Source organism: Oncorhynchus keta, chromosome 9 (assembly GCF_023373465.1).
Source record: "Oncorhynchus keta strain PuntledgeMale-10-30-2019 chromosome 9, Oket_V2, whole genome shotgun sequence".
Classification (NCBI taxonomy): Eukaryota; Metazoa; Chordata; class Actinopteri; order Salmoniformes; family Salmonidae; genus Oncorhynchus; species Oncorhynchus keta.
In genome coordinates, this window is record NC_068429.1 from 39,393,544 (window position 1) to 39,417,339 (window position 23,796).

A 23,796-nucleotide genomic window follows, 5' to 3' on the forward strand; every position below is an offset into this window, starting at 1 on the left:
GTGTTTACATATCTTACATTGATCATAAGGGGCGGCAGGGTAGCCTAGTGGTTAGAGTGTTGGACTAGTAACCGAAAGGTTGCAAGTTCAAATCCCAGAGCTGACAAGGTACAAATCTGTCGTCCTTCCCCTGAACAGGCAGTTAACCCACTAGGCCGTCATTGAAAATAAGAATTTGTTCTTAACTGACTTGCCTAGTTAAATAAAGATAAAATATCACATGATGCCTCGGCCATCGCTCATCCATATACTTTTATTTGTACATATTCTCATTCATTCACCCCTTTAGATTTGTGTGTATTAGGTAGTTGTTGGGAATTGTTAGATGACTTGTTAGATTGGAACTAGAAGCACAAGCATTTCGCTACACTTGCATTAGCATCTGCTAATCATGTGTATGTGACCCATAAAATTCGATTTGAACAAATGAGTGAATGAGCTGGAAAGATAAACAGCTACCTAGCTAGCTAGTTGACTGCTGTGGCTAACAACCACAAAAAAGTTTGGATCATCTTATCCTTTGATCCTTGCTACAACTTTTGAGTGATAGGAAGCACGAGCACCACCACCAATCAGCCTATACCACTGTGCACACCTGTCGTTACTATGATAACTAGCTTAGCCATGTCAGCAAATGACTGATGTCTAAACACACACATTGGATTTGGTCACTTGCAACTTCCTGTTTGGAAAGTCAGTATTCCAAAACTGATTTGAGAATTAAGGCCTGGAGCATGAATAAGGCTTCAGATACTTTGGCCCAACCTCTGTCCATATAAATATATATAAATATAAAAACAATAGGATACAATGGATATTTAAATTGTTTCCTGTTGTATAAAACTAACAAGATATCATTAGACAAAATGCATCCTTAAAAATAAATGTACTTTATTTTGGTCATTGTAGACAAAACACATACATTGAGCTTTAGAACTTGTCATATCTACACTAAAGTATTTTTAACAGCATATTGTGGAATAAAATGTTTGTTGCAATGTTTAATGAAGGTGGAATTGAAAAGAGGAAGTACATAATTACTGCTTCTAATAAAAGGGTCCTTAATATTCCCTTCATGCTATAATGTCGGCACAGATCGAACATAACAATAATGTTGCACTGACGCTCATAGAGGAAATGAAATATTAATCATCTGAAAAAAAATATACTATTATTGAAATATATTTACAGGAGAAGACTATTTACAATTGATTCCATCTATAAAAGCATAGGTACCCCATTGACAGTGGGGCTGCTGTAAGAGCAGGATTACCCTCTGTTCATAATGAACACTAGGAGATTCTATGGATCCAGTGAGTAGGCTCAAGAGTAACATAATCAAGGCCACTTGCTTCAATCACTCTTACTGAGGGATTGGACATTGACCACTATTCGCAGTGGACTGGACCATATAAAAATCCATCCAATATTGTTAGATATGCATATACTGAGACATACCGTATCTTGTTTTTACCCTAAAAGTATGTCTCATTCAAATATTCAACTATAAACAGTGAACAGTTACATAGCGAGAAACGATGGGTTTCTCAAAATGAAGCATTTCTAGTTAACTGTTGATAGCCAGGGACAGACCTTCCTGAAAATGTCAACTCCTTTCTCTCCTATCTCAGAACAATAAATGACAATGTACACACACAGAAAATATACTTGTTTTCAACTGCTTGACTGCAGTCGTTCTATAACAGCACCTCTTACAGTGCTGTACTAAAAGTGCTACACACCATTATTTCACCCAACACAGCATGGGACAATAGTAATATACCGCAAAACCATCACTTAGCATCCCACAGCAAGGGGTCACATTACCCTGTAATGAAGTAGAACCATAAAACGTACTTCTTATGGCATATGTGGATGCTAGCCCTATACCCTAGTATTGCATAATCTACTTTTGATTACCATTAAAGTAATTGTCCAGTGAAAATCTCACAAAAAGCTCATTCTGTTAACTCATACTAATAATGTTGTTGACTCGTCCTATTCTCGTACTCGTGGCCAAAAGCATCAATAAAAGAAAAAAATACTTAAACCCCAGCTCAAAAATGCTAGCTATTTCCTCATTTAACATGTCACGTTGGGTCATTGGCTGAGCTGGCCAATCAGCTGTTTACTTGTCATTCATATTTTTATGGCCGGTATATGCCACAACATTCTGTTGTTGGGGTACGCCCACACCATTCAAATGCAGAAAAGGTTATTTTTAACTACCATTTCTTGGAAGGAAAACTATTTCACTCATTTTGTATTTAATTATAGGTCATATTTCATAGAAATCTGGAAAAACTGGAAAGTTATGTAAATGACGACTGACAGGAAGGAGTAAAGAACAATGTAAGTCACGGGTTATTACACTGTTATTATAACATACATAAAAGTAAAGTTGGATCCTTGATGAATCCACCAACATTTGGTAAAGTGTTGTTTAAAGGTAGACTCAGCGTTCTGACGTAGATGTAGAAAGTAAAGACCATAAGTGGGTCAATTTCCGCAACAACTAAGAGTGTTGAAGCGCGAGGCTCAACTTAACAGCATGAAGCAAACCCAGGCACAGATACTGTATGTGACCGTGTTAGACCGGGATCTTGCTTCTCGCTCATCTCTATCTGCGGTGCTGCTCGTGGCAACGTCAAATCGTTGAGTCTACCTTTAATGTGATAACTCTAAAAACAAGCCTACTTGTTTTAAAAATCTATACAAATAACAGCGTAAAATATTAATGTAAAGTAAAAAGTATCCCTGTGCATTTCATACAGTATTCTGTACGAATTTTTTTTTTAAGAAACAGTAACCTGTTTAAAATGAAAAGCGATCATAACGAGCTAACAGGTGCTAACATGTGTCCTTTGTCCTGATCCTGTCCACAGTCTGATTGTTCCCACAATTTTAGACAAATGCAGTCATAGGTCAGCTCTTCCTGACCACCTCCAGAGGCAGTCAGACACACATTGTGTCTGGATATCTACGAAGTGTAGACTGATCTGCACAGTGAATCCATTTAAATAATCGTTATTTTGGCCTCTAAAATCATTGACAGGTAGCACCATTGACTTCTGCCATGTGTCTTCAAATAAATAAATATTATTTGGAAAGAATATCTGGGAAATAATTGCATACAGGTAGGGACCAGGAAATCTGGTCACAATGCAGACACAGTGGTTGGATAAGAGACACACTTTAATACCATATGTCTGAAAATGTGGCCACAATCAGAATGTGGACTAGATCAGGACAAAGAACGTATGTTGGCACCTGGTTTAAACAGGGCTTTAGTGTCATATTAATGACATTATACATACATATGGAAACATGTCAGAAGTTGTTGACTTCTTGTTCCTTTAATTGGTCAATAAAAACCTTCCGGAACCTACCGTACATGCGTTAAAAAAGTTAGTACAAACAAAAATGAACTCCACTAAGACCATGAAGGATTCCTCAGAATGTCGTGAAGCATAGTGAAAGGGGTAACTTCCAAAATGTGGATATGCCTATGCAACTAATGATAACTGCTCTTCAGTTGAAGGCAGGAAATTGACTGTTGTGGCCATAATGTGCCAACATGGGTCTGGAACCAGAAGATCCAACGGCCTTGCTGCGTGACTGATAAGGAGTCCCTCTGGCTCTTCTCTAAAGTTCTGATGCTGTGAGGGGAGGCTGTCCTTCCACAGCTGTTCTGAGGTGAGGCTGGTCCTGCCCACGGCCGGCAGTAAGACTGTGTGGCTGTGATGTATCCTGGAGTGACCTACCTCCAAAACAGGTCCTGAGCTTCAGCACACTGAGCACGTCTTGGACCCTTTACATAGCAAGAATACAAAAAACAATACATGTTTAAGGATCATCTGTATTACTTTTAATGCACAGACAAAATGCCCTCTAAACTAGAGAGCAATAGTATATCGTCCACTCTGACCTGACTGGGCTTTCAGGATGGCCTGTTGTGCCTCGTACTCTTCCTGCTTGGCCTTCCACTCCTTCCTGTTGTTCAGCATGCCATCATACATCGGCTGGATGGCCGGATGGAAGCGGGACAATTCCTAAACAACAAAACAAAAACTTGAGAGCTCTATTTCTGACAGTCAAGCCATCTCACCAAATAATGCTTGTCTGAAAGGCAACGATTTGTGCATTTGGTCATTCTACACATCCAATAGAAGGTATGCCAACTATTTGACCAAACACTAAGATCTATTGATTCATGGTTTACTTGGTGCTTAGCAGTAACTGTGAAGCTGAGAGATGTAGCTAGTCTGGAGGAGTGGTAGTACATGCGGTGACGTTACCTTGTAGACAAATGTGCAGACAAAGTCAATGAAACCACACTGCAGCTTGGGCAGTTCACCAGCACAGTTTCTGTCCATCATTGTCTGGTTGGAAAGGAGGGAGGAACAACACACACACGCACATAAAAAAAAAAACGTAGTTCTTCATCAGGCATCTTGGATGTGTAAAAATGTATGTGGATATCCGAAGAACAGACACACACACGTTGATATACTCACAATGGGTTGATTTTCAAGAACTTCTCTTTCCAAGTCACCCTGCACCCAGAACTCAGCTGCTTCAGACAGCGCCACCTGGAACGAAGCCAGGTAGTCCAATGTATTTCACTATATTGGACAGCTTTATTCACTTACAGAAACACAAAAGCATCTACTAAAATGTCGTATATATAATCAAGGGAGGTTCTCACCTTGCTTTGTACCTCCCATGGCTTAGTGAGGGCTGACAAGTCACATGCTGTCATCATCATGGCCCTTTGAGGGGAATCATTGAAGGTTCAGCGTAAAATAGAAATGCTAAAATAAGATCCAATGTGCATGTTATTATCCTACATATCCCCCTATCACTACTATCCTCCCCCTACCATGAACTGCACTCACAGGACAATCTCTTTCCTGGTCGTCTCCAGGGACATCCAGTCCACCCACTTCTTCTCATCTTCGTAGGTCTTTGATAGGTCGACAATCTTCTGGAACATTGTTCGCTTCCTGGTGACATTGGGAAATGTCCAAACAGAGATTTACACATTCAGTTAAAGTTATAAGCGCTGCATTGTGAAATCTTGTTCCCTTAACTTTACAGGACTAAGTAGGCTTGATCGTCGTATCTAAATCCGTGCTTTTAATATGCAGAAAAACAGTCCACATTAACAACAATACATTCTTCCTAAGATCTGTATGGGGAATACAATATGTATTGCAGTTAAGTAAATACAGATGTAGGATCTTAATATGATCACGCTTTTTTGGAGGAGAATTTTCCTGCACAGCACGAAATGCAAACTTGTAGTGAATTCAAGCTTTAGACAGTGTTGTAATTTCCACTTTAAAATGTCCGACTAGATTTTCCCTGACAAAAAATGTGTAAACCCCTTCAAAAAACATCCATAAATTATAATACACATAATAATTAATATTTTCTGTTGCTGCAGGATTATTTTCCTTAATTGAATTGGAGTTGCAAGTCTTACTTGAAATAGAGTTGCAAGTCTGTTGCAATGATGGCAATGTCCATGAGGTGGATGGCATGCTCGTTCTGTCTTCTGTTGAGGTTCTGGTATATATTCAAGGACTGGGGGGGGGGTGGAGGAGTTAGACTAGAGCATGTGATCAACATGGAAGCATAAAGTACAAATAAATAAATAATTGACCTAAAATGTTCTACTGTTGTAGTGAATATTTATGGCTGAGATACAAAAAACCTTACGTACCTCGTCTGCCAGGAGGAACTTGCTAAATTCTAGATGATGCCTCTCCAGGACGGATGAGCCGTGAAGCTTGGCAAGTGGGTTACCAGATCTATTCGTGAGGGGAGATCAGACCAGACACTGTAAAGAGCTCATCATAAGCTATTCATCACACAAAGCTAATCAAGGTGCTTCTCTACATGCAAGGCCTCAGTCATGATGAGAGAGTGAGTAAAAGAAGAGACCCATAGATCATTTAAGGACTTGTTGTACAGATGTAGGATCCTAATTTTGATCACTCTTTTGTTGCTGAGAATTTTTTCCTGCAATTGTCCTGTGATTTACATCAATTCACTGAAAACCCACACTAACACACCCACACTAACGCACACTAACAGTATTGCATTTTTCATGTAACATACGTTTGGCTAGCTAATAGCCTAACCACCGATCAAGCAACATAGTGGACTAAACAGTCAAATCATTATTTTTGCTGTGACAATACTGGTCAAATGAAGATCCAACATCAGTACCAACTTTCAGAGAGCAGAGTGAAAAGAGAGCAGCGATTCCCAGGAGTACTCACTTCACCTGGTAGAGGTTGTTGGTGCCCCTGTGGTCGATATCATGGAGGAAAGCAGATGTGATCATTGCCATCACCTCCAGATCTGTGTAGTATCTCTTCATGTTCCCTGTCTGACACAACAAAATACAGCCGTTTGACTCTCAGAATTAGAGATCTTTCAATCATGCCTTCAGTTACGCTTTTTTGGCAAGTAAGAAAACATGTTAGGGTACATTACTGAGGTGTAAGCATTCCTACCGTCAACAGTGTGAACATGGTCTGTCCGACATTGAAACCGTGGCGCCAGTTGTGATAGGGCATTTTCCTGTAGCCTTTGCTGATAGAGTACATGAAGCGTACCAGAACCTGTTGAAATAAATAAAGATGCCTGTTAGAGCATATACAGATAGTATGGGAGAGTAATAAAGTAACTAACGACAAACTGCACAGAGATCATTCAGAATTGACACTTTCCCGGCACTGAAAGATGTCGCAGTACAGATCATGATTGCACCATACCTCCTGTGGAACCTGGAACTTCTTGACCACTCCGACCTCATAGAACATCTGGATCCCACACATCACCAGCTCCAGCTCTGTGCAGTCAAAGTCAGAGAACCCGAACTCATAGATCTCAAACTTCTTGGGGCCAGGCAGTTCTTTTTTCTGTGTGATAAAGCATGATTATTATGGCATTATTAACAAAGACTAAACATGCAGATGAAGGATCTTAATTTGAGCTAGTTTGCTACAGCAGGAAAATGATCCTGCAGCAACAGGACATTTGAATTATTATGTCGATAATAATTCATGGGCATTTTTGTTGGGAAAATCAAGCCTTTTTAAACCTCAAATACACTATATGTTTTACATTTCCTGCTACAGGGTGATCAAATGAAGATCCTATACAACCATATAAATCTAGCTAGAGCTTTCAAATGCAGGCCTACTGTTCCAGTACTTAAACGTATACTCTAGTGACTAAATCAGAGATAATTCTACAACCTCCAGATTATGACCAAATTGTTATTCTACAAAAAAAAGGTAGCAATACCAGAATCTGCAGGAACTCTTCCTCTTCACAGTCACAGGGCTCTCTGTTGAAATACTGTCTGGTTTTCTAAGATACATAAAACAACAATGAGTGTGAAATATGAAAACAACACTTCTCTTGTAAAGGAGGTTAGATCTGTGTATATCTGTGAGCAAGGCTTCACCAGGATATTCTGTATTTCGTCATCACGGCACTTGACGTGGTAGAGCACCATGTCCTGAGCTATGTCTTTCCGGTTCTCTATCATTTTCATCCTGTCATAGGTGTCTGTGTTGAGGTGGGACCAGCCCAGGAAGTTAGTCATAGCCTGGGGAGACCAGCAGAAACAATGTCATTCAGAGTAGGTTCTCTCAGAAGCCAGCATGGGTAGACAGACAATCACACTATCATTCAGAGTAGGATCACTCAGAAGCCAGCATGGGTAGACAGACAATCACACTATCATTCAGAGTAGGTTCACTCAGGTCAATGTGGTGAAGAGAGTGGGAGGCATTTGACTGCCACAGTGCATTGTATAAATTAATGGTCTACACAAAATAATGCAGAGAACAAGGCTTTATAGAGCCATTTGACCTGACGACTTCTCTGTGAGAGAGGAGTTGTTGAGAAGACAGTTGCGTGCTGTAGTACAGTAAAGTACCTCCATTAGCTCCTCATCCTGCTGATCGAATGGCTTCCCATCTTTCCTGTTGTAGAATGTAGCCACGCCCACGATATCTTCCGTCATGTTGACGATTGGCATGGACAGCACATTCTTTATGGTCCAACCACTATCATCCAAGGGTTCTGACTGTATTATGGGAAGACACAAGGTAAATGGTCAACAGGAATTATGCAAGTTGCTAAACTGTTTGCTAAAACCACATGCAAGGATACTTGATTTTATGAGGAAGCAAATGTACCTGAAACTTGAACATCTCCTCTGTTGCGGGATTTATGATGTTACATATCTAGATATTCAAAATAAAGAGTACAGCATCAACACACATGCAAATCATGGCAATTTGAACATTGTGTTATTTTCAAGTCAATTCCAAATTCTGATAGCGTTTCAAACACTTGGTATCTGAATGCCAGTTAAAAAACTTACAAGACCAGTTTCAGCCACATATGTGGGAAGTCCAGTACACAAAACCCAGTGTTCTAGAGTGGGAGTCCTGTTGACAACACAGTCAGACAACACACACGGTTTATTCTGCTATACAGTATCAAACACAGACCTGGGTTCAAATACTATTTCAGATATCTCAATCACTTTAACATACATTCAAAGTAAGTTTTCAGAAATATTTTATTTGAAAAGACAAGTAGTTGAATTTTTTTTATGTCTTTGGAAATACATTTTGAAAGGATTAGAAAAATGTGCATACACGGACTAAAATGCACTCGCTTGCGTTTAACAAAGGTATTTGAAAATTATATTTGAAATAAGTATTTGAAAATCCTCTAAAATACAATTTGGTAGACTTTTTGTTGTTCACAAATAACTATTCAAATACTCAAATAAAAATACTTGTTTTGGGCTGTGTATTTAAAAATACTCAAATACACAGAAAAAATATTTATAATGCCAACTACTCAAATGCACGTGTTTGAACCCAGGTCTGATAATACAGAGTTGAAACTACTTCAACTATACATTAATGATCAGAGAAAAGTTAAATAAACGTACGCAATAACTTTGATGTCCTCTTTTCCATGCAAAATATAATCAATGACTTTGTAGAATATGACTTCCTAGAATCACAGATAACAGAAAAACAGAAAAAAATCACACACCAGGACTACAAAATTGTAAAAACAAAGGCAAAAAGGTAAAGACCAGTTCATAGGATAATAAGTAGATAGTTATGAACACTTACTCTGCCATCAGGGGTAAGAGGTCCAGAGTAAGGGGGCTGGTCTCCCATCAACACTGGCCAGATGTCAAAGAACTCCTATAGGAACAAAGCAATAACACAGATGGATTTTCAGACACAGCATATTAATAATATTACAGAGCCTCAGTGGCGGTTCTAGCTTGTATGGCTCCCTAGGCACCCCCCACCCCCAAACACACACATTAGTACTGTACAAAGTTAGAGGTCCGCCCATTCCCCCGGTCCCCCTACCTCAGGCTTCCAGTGGGGACCTACCCCAGCCCCCCTCCCCATCTCGAACCTACCCCAGCCCCCCTCCTCATCTCGTACTTCTGAGTGGGAGACCTTCCCAGGCAGTTGTCTGCCTAGCTCACAAACTAGAATCAGGGCGCCCACACCGACAAGGTTCATTGACCCACAGTCCCACACGGTGACATCATATCATTGACGTGATGTTCAAATGAGTGATAGAAAACCGATCATGCAAATGTCACCATTCCAAAACATTTTGTGCGGGTGCCCATGTCACCTATACCTAAATCCGCCACTGCAGAGCCTCCACATTTGGTTGTTTTACAGCCTGAAATCAAAATGGATTAAATAAATTATTACACACAATACCCCACAATGTCAAAGTGAATAACTGTTTTTAGACATTTTTGCAAATTTATTGAAAATGAAATACAGAAATATCTCATTTACATAAGCATTCACACCCCTGAGTCAATACATGTTAGAATACCTTTGGCAGTGTTTACAGCTATGAGTCTTTCTGGGTAAGTCTCTAAGAGCTTTACACATCCGGATTGTGAAATATTTGCTAGACAAACCTTTTCAAGTCTTGCAATAGATTTTCAAGACAATTTAAGTCAAAACCACTCAGGAACATTCACTGTCTTCTTGGTAAGCAACTCCAAGGTAGATTTGCCATTGTGTTTTAGATTATTATCCTGCTGAAAGGTGAATTGATCTCCCAATGTCTCGTGGAAATCAGACTGTACCAGGTTTTCCTCTAGGATTTTGCCTGTGCTTAGCTCTATTCAGTTGATTTTCTATCCTGAAAAACTCCCCAGTCCTTAACGATTACAAGCATACCCGTAACAGGATGCCTTGTTGCCAACATGATGCATGTTTTGGAATATTTTTATTTTATACAAATGTTGTTCTTTTCACTCTGCGGATTAGGTTAGTATTGTGGAGTAACAACAATGTTGTTGATCCGTCCTTAGTTTTCTCCATCCTCCAAATTGATTTTCATAAAAATGTAAATAGTGAAACATTAAAAAAGTTATAATTTTTAGATAAAACTATACTAAATATATTCACGTCACCAAATAATTGATTAAAACACACTGTTTTGCAATGAAGGTCGACAGTAGCCTCAACAGCACTCTGTAGGGTAGTACCGTGGTGTAGCTGGAGGACAGCTAGTTTCCATCCTCCTCTGGGTACACTGACTTCAATACAAAACCTAGGAGGCTCATGGTCCTCACTCCCTTCCATAGACTTACACAGTATTTATGACAACTTCCGGAAGACATCCTTCAACCTATCAGAGGTCTTGTAACATGAACTGACATGTTGTCCACCCAATCAATGGATCAGAGATTGATTATAGTACTGAAAGCAGGTGTGCCGACATGGCCATACTTTTAATATGCCTAAATAGATGTTGGCCAAATTCCTGCAAAGAAGCTACAGATTCAGAGCAGCGCGCGGAGGGGTGTGTGTGTGTGTGTGTGTGTGTCTGTCTGGCCTCAATTTGCTGCTGGCAGCCAAGTTTGTCACTCAGTCAGAATCCGTGAGATATTATCCAAATTGACAGCTTGATAGCAAACGTCCTCGCCATGTGATTTATCAAAGTAGCAGCCAGGCAGCAGCAATCTAAATGATCAGCTCAAAAAGAGGAAAACTGATCGGGTGAAATTATGAAGCGAGTGGATGGAGAAATATAGTTTCCCTCTATCCAATCAGAACCACAGGATCAACGTACAGCCTGCCCTTCTCTTTACAGACAGCCAGTTGAGTTATTTAGACCACGTAGAACCTCGCACGTGACCGACATACATGAGAAAGATACGTGCTGGCATATGAACATTACTTCTTCCCGATCATGGATGAATACAAAAATACTCTGATCATAATGTATACAGATATACATATCCGTTATGATACTCGTTTTGTCCAACTATTCAGCACACCCCTAGCTGAAAGCGTAAGCTACAGTTATCTAGCACTGCAGTGTATGTAGTGAGGTGAGTAGTTGAAACAAATAAAGAGAAAGATAATATTTGAACAGTTTTGATCAAATACATTTCTTTAAAAATGAAGGAGAAGCAAGCGAGAGATAGAGAGAGCTATATTTTGTTGTATTTTTCTTTCTCTTAGCTAGCAAATGCTGCTGTATCCTACTCAAACACCCGACTAAAACAGAGCGGGATGCTATGTTAGCTAGTTGGCTATATCTATCCAAAACTGGAACTCTTCCAAGTCAAGGTAAGCGTTTGGTTTTATTCATTTATTTCCACCGGGGCCTGCCGCTGTAACTGCTAAACTGCTTGCTGACTGTACACTGTACACTGTACTGCATGATTGTAGCAGGTTAATGAACACGTTAATTCTAGTAGCTATGTTAGCTAACTATGACGTTAGCTAATATGGTGATAACAAGGCTGTGTGTAGCGTTTAGCGGTTATGATATTATGTTTTTTTCCCGCCTGTTCACAGACGACTGATGTGTTGTTCACTGAAGTCCACAAGCAAAAGGAAAAGGTGAGAACAGAGCACATAGATGCGAGAAGGAATTCTACACGGAAAATGATCATGCTGTTTGTATGTGGCTGCTATGAAAGTGAACTGTGTTCGCGTGTGATCAGGGGTTTATTAATTCCGCTGATTCTGTTGAAAAAACGTTTCTTTAACGGAATGAAACAGGGATAAACATACCTGAATTTGTCTAATAGAAACTATTGTTTGCAACTGTTGGACTAATGATTACACCCACGATCAGCTAGACGCAGGCAAGAGTGTGCATGGCAGTGTTGAATGTGTCACTGTCTGTCACCTTGATTACTTTATTTTTTCTCTCGACCTGTGCACCTAACGTTGTAAACTTTCATTCATAGGCTAGGTTGTAGCAACCTTATGATAGGTACAGGGACAATTCTAGTGTCATGTAGTAGCCTAAACCTATCAATGTTACATTGAGCTGGGTGAATGGAATACAGTCGTCCAATATGCTGTAATAGAAATAAGGCCATGCTCATAAAAAAAAACATTTCACATATTAACATATTTAATGCCACTGACCGCCATTGAACTTCACTATTCTCAAAGGGATATTCAATGTCTGCTTTTTATTTTATTTTTTACCCATCTACCAATAGGTGACCTTAGTTTCGAGGCATTGGAAAACCTCCCTGGTTGAATCTGTGTTTGAAATCGTATGTTACGAGTTACAGAGAAGTAAGTATTCATTCAAAAATCATGTTAAACACTATTATTACACACAGAGTGAGCCCATGCAACTTATTAATGACACTTGTTAAGCAAACTTTTACTCCTGAACTTATTTAGGTTTGCCAAAACAAAGGGGTTGAATACTTATTAATTAACACAATACATTTCTGCTTTTCATTTTTAATAAATTTGTAAACATTCTAAAAACATAAGTCCACTTTGACATGATTGGGTATTGTGTGTAGGCCAGTGAACAATAATCTCAGTTTTATTATTTTAAATTCAGGCTGTAACACAACAAAATGGGCAAAATGTCAAGGGTTCTGAGTACTTTCTGAAGGCACTGTAGTGCTGTAGGTGAACAAATACTGCTAGAGCTATGTTTTGTGGGCTACAGTATTACTAGAGGAGACCCATAATAACTATTCTTTATGATGACTAAATGGCTGGATCATTCTTGAACTGCGGTGGCTTTTACTGTACGTCCCTCACCTTCGCAACCATGAGAAACACTTTAAAATCACACATAGTTACATATCACACGTAAACTGTTTATCAGTGATGAAACATAATGCAAGTCCTTTATGTTGCAAAACATTATGTTTGTGCATGGTTTAAAGTACTTAGGGCAAGCAAATTGTCTTGTTCCAGAAGTGATGAGTGGAGTTGTAGTGACATGTTTTGAGGATACCTATTATTTTGAATGCAAGAAATTAAACAAAAATACTGAATATATATTATAGATCAATAAAAACCTTCGAAGGCTTAAGACAATACCGCTATTCAGGAATGGCCCGGCTACGTGCAGACAGTGTCACCCACCTTCTCCTTGGTCATGTCCAATAGGCCCACAGAGTACCTGTCACAGTTCAGGTAGGCCCGCACTGTATACAGGGCTTTGTGGAACTGTCTCTCAATGTCTGTCAGCTCCTCAAACACCTTGTTGGCAGACCACAACAGGACCTATACCCGACAGAAAAACAACAACCACGAAGGATCAGCTAATAACCAGTTGGTTGAGATATCATTAAATGTGTGAAAGCTAAATAATGAAATCAAAAGGCCTTTTTTGTGTGTTCACCATATTGTCATCTACAACTAGTAATTCCTCTGAATATCAGTGCAGACAGCAGACTCACCTGTCCTTTTCGCGTCTCACAGTTGTACAGGTAGTTCAGCTGGTAAATCTTCAGGTTCAAAGTGGCTATTCTGAGATACTTCAAAAAAAGCTGGGAGATCAAAAATGTGAAATATTGTTAAAGGGAAATACATGCATTGATGTGTAATCAAGGTGGTAGAGGAAATTTGAAAACATCAGGTGTGAGTGAATGTGACCTTCCTCTTCTTTTAGGCAGCAATGGCACAGTTTGTATGTGTTCCCTGTGCTTGTTTGATGGACACACTTGTGTTCTACAACATCAGTCAGTGTTTATATGCCACGTACGCTTTGAGTAAATTCACTTTGGGAAGGGGGAAAACCTGTTGATTCCTCATCCTCAACTTATTCATGCAATAACCTCCTCTTAGTATTTCCATTGTGACACTGACACTTGGACGTGTGTAGGTCCTATTCTTAGAGAGCCTTCGTCCTCAGTACTCACATCCTCATCCTCAGTGGTGAAGTGTGGTCCAGTGGTCTTGTTCAGGGCCATGATCACAGCCACCACATCCTCTCCGTTCATGATGGGCGAGGCTAAAATGTTCCTGGTCTTGTACTCTGTCAGGTCATCGACGAATGAGCTGAAGTGACTGCTCTGTATGGCAGAAAACAAAACAAATCACAGACTTCAGAGATCCCACATGGATGTGTTAAGACGGGTCTGTCTATGAGCCAGTACATGGCCTTGGTTTTGAGCCTTTTTTCAGTTGGCATGTCATTATAGACCACAGATTAATACATGTTTTCCTCTGGCATATTCAAAGACAAAACACAATTTATTAAAGAATTATAACTGCTCGGTTAAGAAGTACGCTCCATTATCAAGGGTGAATGTAAATCTGGGCAATGTGAAATCTAAATTAATTTGAACCGTGTTAGCTTCCTGCTGACCCTAGTGTAAATGCCCCAGAACAGGTGCCCTAATCCCAGTTACAACAGGGGGTCAAGGGATATACAATAACTGGATTACATCTGTCAAGAGGATTTATATTGTCTCCAGATATACATTTAGAAGATCCCCACAGTACTGTATAGTTGCGATACCACTTTGTGTGTCACTGCGTTTTAGCAAAAAACACAATTTTAACTATATGTGTACATTCGGATAGGCACGTATTAAATAACTATTCACTTTTCTCTCTGGCTGAACATAAACGTGATGCATCTATTTATTTTGGTATAGATAGAAGATGATATCATGTAGGAGCGTATGACAAGGCCCTTGTAAAAGACTATTAACACAATCTCACTGGCTCTCACTAGCCTCTGGGACACTGTCTGTTCTCATCACTACCACAACATTTATCCTTATTTTCCCCATCTGACTCTTACCTCATTGACATCTTTCAAATTGACGTGTTTCTTGGTCTGGGCCACATTTCCCACCACCCCAAGGTCCAGGGGGAAGACGATCTCATGGTCAGGGTGCACCACACAGTCGTCCAGCTCTGACTCTGTAGTGATGTTGAAGAGACGAGTGGCCAGCTCCGCGATGCCGTTCCTCTCCCGGTACATGAACAGGCTGCAGCGGTCAGCTTGGATCAGGGCGACGATCCTCTTCAGAATCTTAAACACCACTTTCTCCATGTTCACGTTCTCCTGCATTTCTTTGATCAGGTCGAACAGGATCTGGCCTTCCTCTATCTGACCCAGCTCCTGTAACATCCCAAAGTCCACCTTGGACTCCGAGATGCCTGCCATCACAGAGAGGGTCCCCGGTGTGAGCTTCTTGTTGAAGTAGCCCTGGGCGAAAGCCGGGTTCCCATCCAGGAACTTCTCAACATCTTCCTTCGTCGCACTCATCTTGGGTTAGGTTCTCCCCCAGTCCCAGTCTTCAAACCACGGTCTCTAAAAAGACGACAAAACCAATGATCTATTGATTACTAGCAAATAAAAAAAGAGGGCAAGTTCACACTATGTAATCCCCAAACTCCCTTAAAAAGAGGGCAGGCACGTTAGTTAGGTCCTGGTGTGAACAGAGGAGACACTTGCAATGGCAGGGGAGGGAGGGCTGAGTCCAATCCCATTGTCATCAGCAAGCTTTTCTCTTAATAGTGTTGAAGGTGAGCCAGGATCTGCTCATGCAAAACTGATCAGGTGATCTCTATGAAGGAGGCCAACCCAGTCCTTTCATTGGCTGATTACCTCCTCTTCTTTCGCCCCTCGCCAGGTTTAGAAAACGAGCCTGAAGGAAAAGAGATCCGGACTCCCTCGAAGGAGGCACATGTCTGAAAGCAGTTAGCCTTAAGATGTCCCCCCGTTTGGTTTGTCTCCAACTGTAGCCTGCTCTTGCCCCAGGCAGGCACCACACACACAAGCTCTTAACTTTCTTATTTAATAAAAAAAAAAGCACTCCTCGTTGCTAAGCCCTATTTAACCAGGCCACTAGTTGATTATCTCAGCACCCCAATTCTGTTGTCCTCAGTCAGTACCACTGCTATGGGATCTTTCACAGGCCTCTGCCGGTTGTAGCCTTCAGAAGCAGAAAAAGATTTGTTAGTTATATTCATTTAAGCTTTTAGATTTTATTTTTAAAAATTAACACAGTAGCCTTACTTGCTGCAGTATCTGTTTTTATCATCCAATTACAATATTACATATTACATGATTAAGTGAGAGACAGACACGTATGGGGGTCTATGAGACAATAAGACAAGCCCGATGATAAAATGCCATTAATCTTTCCACACCGGCTATATTAAGGTTCCTTAACCATCTTATACAAAAGGTCAGCTGGATAATCTCCACATGAATAGATTCATACTATCAGATCTGCTACCTGTGAGAGAGACAAGGCTGGCGAGGGAGGTGTGTCTGTCTGTGTGCATGTGATATGTACTGTGCCACGTATGTGCACATGCATAGGCATACATTTCATTCCTATGAACCTGCGTCTGACTTCCTTTACGAGGGTGCGTGCTTACAAGCATTTGCTTATGAGTGTGTGTAAAACAGTATAGTCTCTCATGTTTGTTATTCAATATTACGTTGGATATAACTACTATTACTTTATAATATATGCCATTTAGCAGACGCTTTTATCCAAAGCGACTTACAGTCATGTGTGCATACATTCTACGTATGGGTGGTCCCGGGGATCGAACCCACTACCCTGGCGTTACAAGCACCATGCTCTACCAACTGAGCTACAGAAGGACCACATATCGAATGAATTAAACAGTTCTTTCATCGCAAACCTCAAATGGAGATGAGGGATTTAACCAATGTACACATTTAATGATACTAACATATTAATCCAGCCATTGCAAGCCTTTACGTGACCTGTTTGTTGCCAATGAACTGTTGACCCCTTGTGGTGCATTACGTCCATTGTGCGTGGCCCATATTTCACCCTAGAAATACAGTGCAACACCACAACACAAGATGGCAGCCGGCTTATACGAAGGGCCAAGCTAATTGAACTTCTACTGTTAATCACTGCTGCTGAAGCTGACCATGCCATTGATATTCATGCCGTCAAAATTGTATTCAAAAGATTAAGTTTAACCAGTAAGTAGTAGAACCATTACTTGTTTGTCATACACCTTCTGTTATCTTTTACTGCCCCTGGAATTTTTAAAATGTCAGTTCAATTAATTTGATATGTCAGAAATATTCGGCAAATGTATGCTCCCTCTCAGCCTCTTCACCTAAGGTACAAATGAATAAAGAGCAACAACACACCTATACACACTGTAAAATGGTAACCAAAATGCCGACATTGAACATCAGCACAGAAAGGGCTGTGGACGGTCTGACGCAGTACAATACTGTATGCTATAAACAGACATGTCAAAAATCTTCCAGTCTTAGATCAAGTACGTGTTTCCAAGTATAAATATAGTACAGCCATCAGCTTGTCGTTTGCCAGCACAGTATGTGGCTTTTAAAAGGACTACAGAACAACTAAAGAACTACAGAACTGTAACGCCCGGGGTGTAGTGGGGAAGAAGTCAGGCGCGGGAAGCAGAGAGTTTAGGGTAGCGCTCACTTTTAATGCACCACAACGGTGAACAGACGCCAACCAAAACAAATGCCCAAACATGGGGGACTTAAACAGTCCAGCAAAAACCCAAACACACGGACAACCGTGACATGCAGCCGTGTACACATGTACATTGAAATAATCCCGCACAACCAGCAGGCGGGCGGGCCGGCTGGTAAATAAAGCCCAACCAATCAGCCTAAACTAAACACAGGTGAAACCAATAAACAGAAAAGGGGAAAAAAGGAATCAGTGGCAGCTCGTAGGCTGGTGACGACGACCGCCGAGCGCCACCCGAACAGGAAGGGGGCCACCTTCGGTAGGAGTCGTGACAAGAACAACTAAAGAACTACAGAACAACAAAATAACTACAGAATAACTAATGAACCACAGAATAACTAAAGAACTACAGAATAACTAATGAACCCCAGAATAACTAAAGAACCCCAGAATAACTAAAGAACTACAGAGTAACTAAAGAACTACAGAAAAACTAAAGAACTACAGAATAACTAAAGAACTACAGAATAACTAAAGAACCACAGAATAACTAATGAACCACAGAATAACTAATGAACTACAGAATAACTAAAGAACTACAGAACAACTAAAGAACCCCAGAATAACTAAAGAACTACAGAAAAACTAAAGAACTACAGAACAACTAAAGAACTACAGAATAACTAAAGAACTACAGAAAAACTAAAGAACAACTAAAGAACCCCAGAATAACTAAAGAACTACAGAAAAACTAAAGAACTACAAAATAACTAAAGAGCAACAGAATAACTAAAGAACTACAGAACAACTAAAGAACCCCAGAATAACTAAAGAACTACAGAAAAACTAAAGAACTACAGAATAACTAATGAACCACAGAACAACTAAAGAACTACAGAATAACTAAAGAACCCCAGAATAACTAAAGAACCCCAGAATAACTAAAGAACTACAGAAAAACTAAAGAACTACAGAATAACTAAAGAACTACAGAACAACTAAAGAAGTACAAAACAACTAAAGATCTCTCAACAACTACTAATGCCTAAAGAGCTATTCAGGAAATAGACCATAATATTGTGTGTAATGCCTCAGAGTAGTGCCAGAAGTACAGTACACAATGCTCTAACTACCCAGAAGTGCCTTTAATTAAATGAATGGAGAGTGAATGAAGAGGGGCTGAGTAGTGGTGGTACTTCTCTGCTGGGCCCGTTAGCCAATCATTCAGACCCATGCCTCTTGTTCAGCCTCTTGCCATCATCCCCTGTGTCTACAGCCACACGTAGCCACTCCTCAGAGCCAGGTGTCTCTAGAGAACTACAGAAAGTTCCAGACAGCTGGCAAGAAACACCCAGTAGTGGGATTTCACCTTAGAGTGCACATTGTCTTTTACTGGTAACAGGGGGATAAGAATAGCCTCAGCAGACACTCCATTCAGACAGAAAATGCTGGTGGTAAAAATGGACATGTTATGTAAAAACAGATTCTTAAATAACTAAGATCATGGTGACTCACATGGCACTGCTTGTGTGTGTGTGTGTGTGTGTGTGTGTGTGTGTGTGTGTGTGTGTGTGTGTGTGTGTGTGTGTGTGTGTGTGTGTGTGTGTGTGTGTGTGTGTGTGTGTGTGTGTGTGTGTGTGTGTGTGTGTGTGTGTGTGTGTTTACTGCATCACGTTTGTTCCGCTGAGTTTGTACACGGACTCCATGGAGCACAACACATACAGTAAATAACCTTAAAGCTGTTTCACCACGCTAGTCATGTACATCAGAGCCAAACAAAGCCTAGTGTAACACTAGCTCACACAATACAGCTTCAGGCCTTTAGCAACTCAATTATCAGGACTGATTAGAACAACACATAGAGCACCAAGGTTCAAAACATTTGAAAGCAATAGTTTTGACAGAGAGCGATCTGGCTGGTAGATGACACTACAATATTGATGGTTAGGGATGCCTCTCAAGTGGCGCTTCACATAACCCTACATTTAATTTCCAAAATACTATTTTAGCCTGCTGGCTGTTTAATCATACTCCAGGATCTCCAAACTAGTCTCAAGGTCTACAAAGCAGTGCTGGTGGTAGTATTCTATCATCAGCAGTAAGGATTTACGTGCTGGAACACAATAACTAATGCTCATTAGTTGTTGTGTTCCAGCATGTGCTGGGGTATGATTTCTCTAATCCTAATGATCCTTAGTGTTTGGACAATATATTTTCCCATCGTAAATGTGTGTGTGTGTGTGTCTTCACAGTTGCATAAAGCCCTAATTGTTTTTACGGGAGGCATGGGCGGATTCAGAAGCGAAGCCAGATTATAGTCAGAAAATCACCAACCGGATTAACCCGTGATTTAAGCACCTTATTTACTTACAAGAAGTGAAAAATAATCAGTACCCTTGTCTGTGTTCACTGTGCATAAAGGGCCCCAAACACAAGAGATTCCAAATCCTTAACGGACAACCACAAAACACGGAATTCTACACACTGCTCATCCTCACTAAGACAGGTAAGGTCCAGCATCTTGATGGAGAGGACCCATGAATATATTTCATGCTATTATAGGACTTGATTATCTCACTGAAAATGTAAATATTGTTCTTAAATACAGTATGAATTGTTTTTGGAAGATACTAGCAAGCTAAGAATGAGTTTTGCTTTTTTATGTCTGAGGCCTTCTGCTCAGGATTCAAACCTGCCACCTATTTTTGTTCTTAAAAACATGTGCATGTGTCACACCCTGATCTGTTTCACCTGTCTTTCTGATTGTCTCCACCCCCCTCCAGGTGTTGCCCATCTTCCCCATTATTCCCTGTGTATTTATACCTGTGTTCTCTGTTTGTCTGTTGCCAGTTCGTCAAGTCAACCAGCATTATTGTTCTCAGCTCCTGCTTTTCCGTTTCTATTTTTCTGGAACTCCTGATTTTGGCCCCCGCCTGCCTGACCACTCTGCCTGACCCTGAGCCTGCCTGCCGACCTGTACCTTTGCCCAACCTCTGTATTATTGACCTCTGCCTACCCTGACCCTGAGCCTACCTGACGTCCGGTACTGTTTCCCCACCTCTGGTTTACTGACCCCTGCCTGCCTTGACCTGTCTATTGCCTGCCCCTGACCCTTTTTTACTGTTTTTTTATTTTGACCATTTTTTTAAACACTGTTTTTATTTTACCCCTGCCTTTTGTTTTTTTGAGCCTACCTTACTGTTTCCCCACCTCTGGTTTACTGACCCCTGCCTGCCTTGACCTGTCTATTGCCTGCCCCTGACCCTGAGCCTACCTGCCGTCCAGTACTGTTTCCCCACCTCTGGTTTACTGACCCCTGCCTGCCTTGACCTGTCTATTGCCTGCCCCTGACCCTGAGCCTACCTGCCGTCCAGTACTGTTTCCCCACCTCTGGTTTACTGACCCCTGCCTGCCTTGACCTGTCTATTGCCTGCCCCTGACCCTGAGCCTACCTGCCGTCCGGTACTGTTTCCCCACCTCTGGTTTACTGACCCCTGCCTGCCTTGACCTGTCTATTGCCTGCCCCTGACCCTGAGCCTACCTGCCGTCCAGTACTGTTTCCCCACCTCTGGTTTACTGACCCCTGCCTGCCTTGACCTGTCTATTGCCTGTCCCTGTTGGATTATTAAACCATTGTTCATTACGTGTCTCCATCTGGGTCTTACCTTCATGTGAAATATGGCATTCATTTCTACCTCACAACCCTATGAATATGTAACGGAAAGACCATTGAACTTTAGGAACTGTAGTAGTGTGTCCTCATTTTACTCCAACGAGGATACACTACCACAGTGTCTCTAGGAACGCACTGAATGTTTACTAACTTAGAAGCAGATCATTTGAGGTTCTCTCGCCTGATCTGATGTGCATCTTGTCTGGTGTGGTCAGTTCATCCTCACTGTCTCTCTCACTCTGTCTTCTGTGCAGCTTGAAATCTTCAACGCTGGCTCTCCTCATTGTCCTGATGGCCTGCGAGGAACACGCCTGGTCTGCCTCCTGCGTGGTAGACAGCTTCACAGTCAAGGCGGACTTCGACCCCCGGAGGGTGAGCTTTGCTACAGTGCACACATTAGGGGTCACATCCCTAGACAGTTAAAAACAAGTGAACAATGTCAGTTTTAAACATGATCGGATAAACATGGCTATGATCATGTGTAATGCAAATGCATAAGAGACGAACGACTACAATGGTCTGCCGAATAAAGTTTTGAATCTCCTCTGGATTTCAAGCCTCATCGTCAACTGTTTGAGTTTTTCTCAATCTTCTCTATCTCTGGTTTATTCTGTTAAAGTATTCTGGGAAGTGATACGCTCTGCAGAAGAAGGACCCTGCGGGCCTGTTCCATCCAGGACAACATCTCTGCTGAGTACACCGTCGATGATGACGGCACAATGACCGCCACCTCCAAGGGACGTGTCACTCTCTTCGGGTGAGTAGATCTGCATCAACTTGGAAGAACTAGCATATAAAGCATACACAGATACTAAAATAATTGTCTAGTTGTAAGGAAGAATGTGGATTAATATCAATTTAATTGGTGTCAAAACTATTTGTCTAATAGACCACAGAATTATGGCAGAAACCAATCAAATGTTAATTGGTGGACAGGAAATATAGACATTTTACACTGTAAGTGATGGATCACAATGATCGTGCATATGTGTTTGACCTCTGGTTTTAAGTCGTGAGAGCTAATATGAGTTTGAGTGTGTTGATATGTTCTGTGCAAATGAGTGTGTGTTGTTGTGTTGACAGGTTCTGTGTTGTGTGCGCTGACATGGCTACCCAGTACACTGTGCCTAACCCCACCAACCCCAGCAAGATGTTCATGAACTACCAGGGACTGGCTAGCTACCTGGCCAGTGGAGGTGACAACTACTGGATGATTGACACCGACTATGATACCTACGCCTGCCGTACCCTGAAGGACGATGGACGCTGCGAGGATGGTTACTCCCTGATCTTCTCCCGTAACCCCCGTGGCCTGTCCCCAGCAATCCAGCACATTGTCCATGGGAAACAGGAGGAGATCTGCATGGCTGGCCTGTTCGAGCCTGTCCTGCACTCCGGTGAGTTGGACACTTGTCTATAGGGACACAGCATGAAAACAAAGGCTAAATGAGATCACGTCTAGATAATATCAATGAGCATGAAGGAGAGCATCATAATTAATAAATGAAAGCTAAGAGGGAGCTAAGAGTTGTAGTTCAAAAAGGATTGAAAATATTCACAACAATCTGCATTATGCCCCAGTGCAGGAATAATTTCTTAGGCAGATATGTCTGGTTAGGGGGATAAGTTATTTTTCTCTTTCCTCCACAGGAGCTTGCTAAATTGTCAGCTCAGCCTGAACCGGATTCCTTAAGCATTCTGGCATGAGATGAGGCATCCAGGGCCGATGGATAGGTCCATAGCAGCGCTGTAGAAATGAATAGACCATGTTGCAAGGCGGGAGAGAAAGGTCTGCCACCCATTGTCTCAAGGGAAGGGCTGCTCAATCGGGTAAAGTGTGTGTGTGTGTGTGTGTAAAAATAAATGTCTTTGTTAAACAAATCTCTGAGTTGCATCCATGTTTGATCAAGAGCTAAAAATGGATTAAATAAATAATAATAATAGTTTCACATATACAGTGCCTTCAGAAAGTATTCAGACCCTTTCACATTTTTCACATCTTGTTACGTTACAGGCTTATTCTAAAATTAATGAAAAAAAAAAAACTTTGCAATCTACACACAATAGCCCATAATGACAAAGCGAAAACAGGCTTTTAGATTATTTTGCAAATTTATAAAAGCAAAAAGCAGATACCCTATTTACATAATTATTCAGACCCTTTGCTATGTGGCAAAAAATTGAGCTCAAGTGGATCCTGTTTCCATTGATCATCCTTGAGATTTATCTACAACTTGATTGGAGTCCACCTGTTGTAAATTCAATTGATTGGACATGATTTGGAAAGGCACACACCTGTCTATATCAGGTCCCACAGTCCATGTCACAGCAAAAACCA

At 41.0% G+C, this 23,796-nt stretch overlaps 1 protein-coding gene and 1 pseudogene across 2 annotated transcripts; one reads left to right on the forward strand and one right to left on the reverse strand.

Moving 5' to 3' along the window:
- Positions 1 to 869: 869 nt before the first annotated feature.
- On the reverse strand, positions 870 to 21,747 carry LOC118387752 (rod cGMP-specific 3',5'-cyclic phosphodiesterase subunit beta-like). Of its 2 annotated transcripts, XM_035776435.2 has the most exons (24): positions 21,610 to 21,747; positions 15,946 to 16,273; positions 15,133 to 15,648; positions 14,243 to 14,395; positions 13,781 to 13,870; positions 13,464 to 13,604; positions 9,186 to 9,260; positions 8,996 to 9,060; positions 8,414 to 8,480; positions 8,226 to 8,273; positions 7,964 to 8,113; positions 7,487 to 7,630; positions 7,324 to 7,389; positions 6,789 to 6,935; positions 6,528 to 6,635; positions 6,291 to 6,400; positions 5,729 to 5,816; positions 5,489 to 5,589; positions 4,899 to 5,006; positions 4,709 to 4,772; positions 4,518 to 4,592; positions 4,299 to 4,382; positions 3,929 to 4,052; positions 870 to 3,811 (listed from the first exon to the last, which is right to left on the reverse strand). In XM_035776435.2, exons 3-24 carry the CDS (start codon positions 15,601 to 15,603, stop codon positions 3,786 to 3,788), a joined length of 2,505 nt encoding a protein of 834 aa, XP_035632328.1. In that variant the 5' UTR covers positions 15,604 to 15,648; positions 15,946 to 16,273; positions 21,610 to 21,747; the 3' UTR covers positions 870 to 3,785. The 2 variants fall into 2 exon arrangements, with proteins under 2 accessions (XP_035632328.1, XP_035632325.1); XM_035776432.2 differs by lacking the exon at positions 15,946 to 16,273 and having other exon boundaries at positions 21,610 to 21,738.
- On the forward strand, positions 21,648 to 22,878 carry LOC118387754 (purpurin-like; annotated as a pseudogene).
- The last annotated feature ends 918 nt before the right edge of the window (positions 22,879 to 23,796 follow it).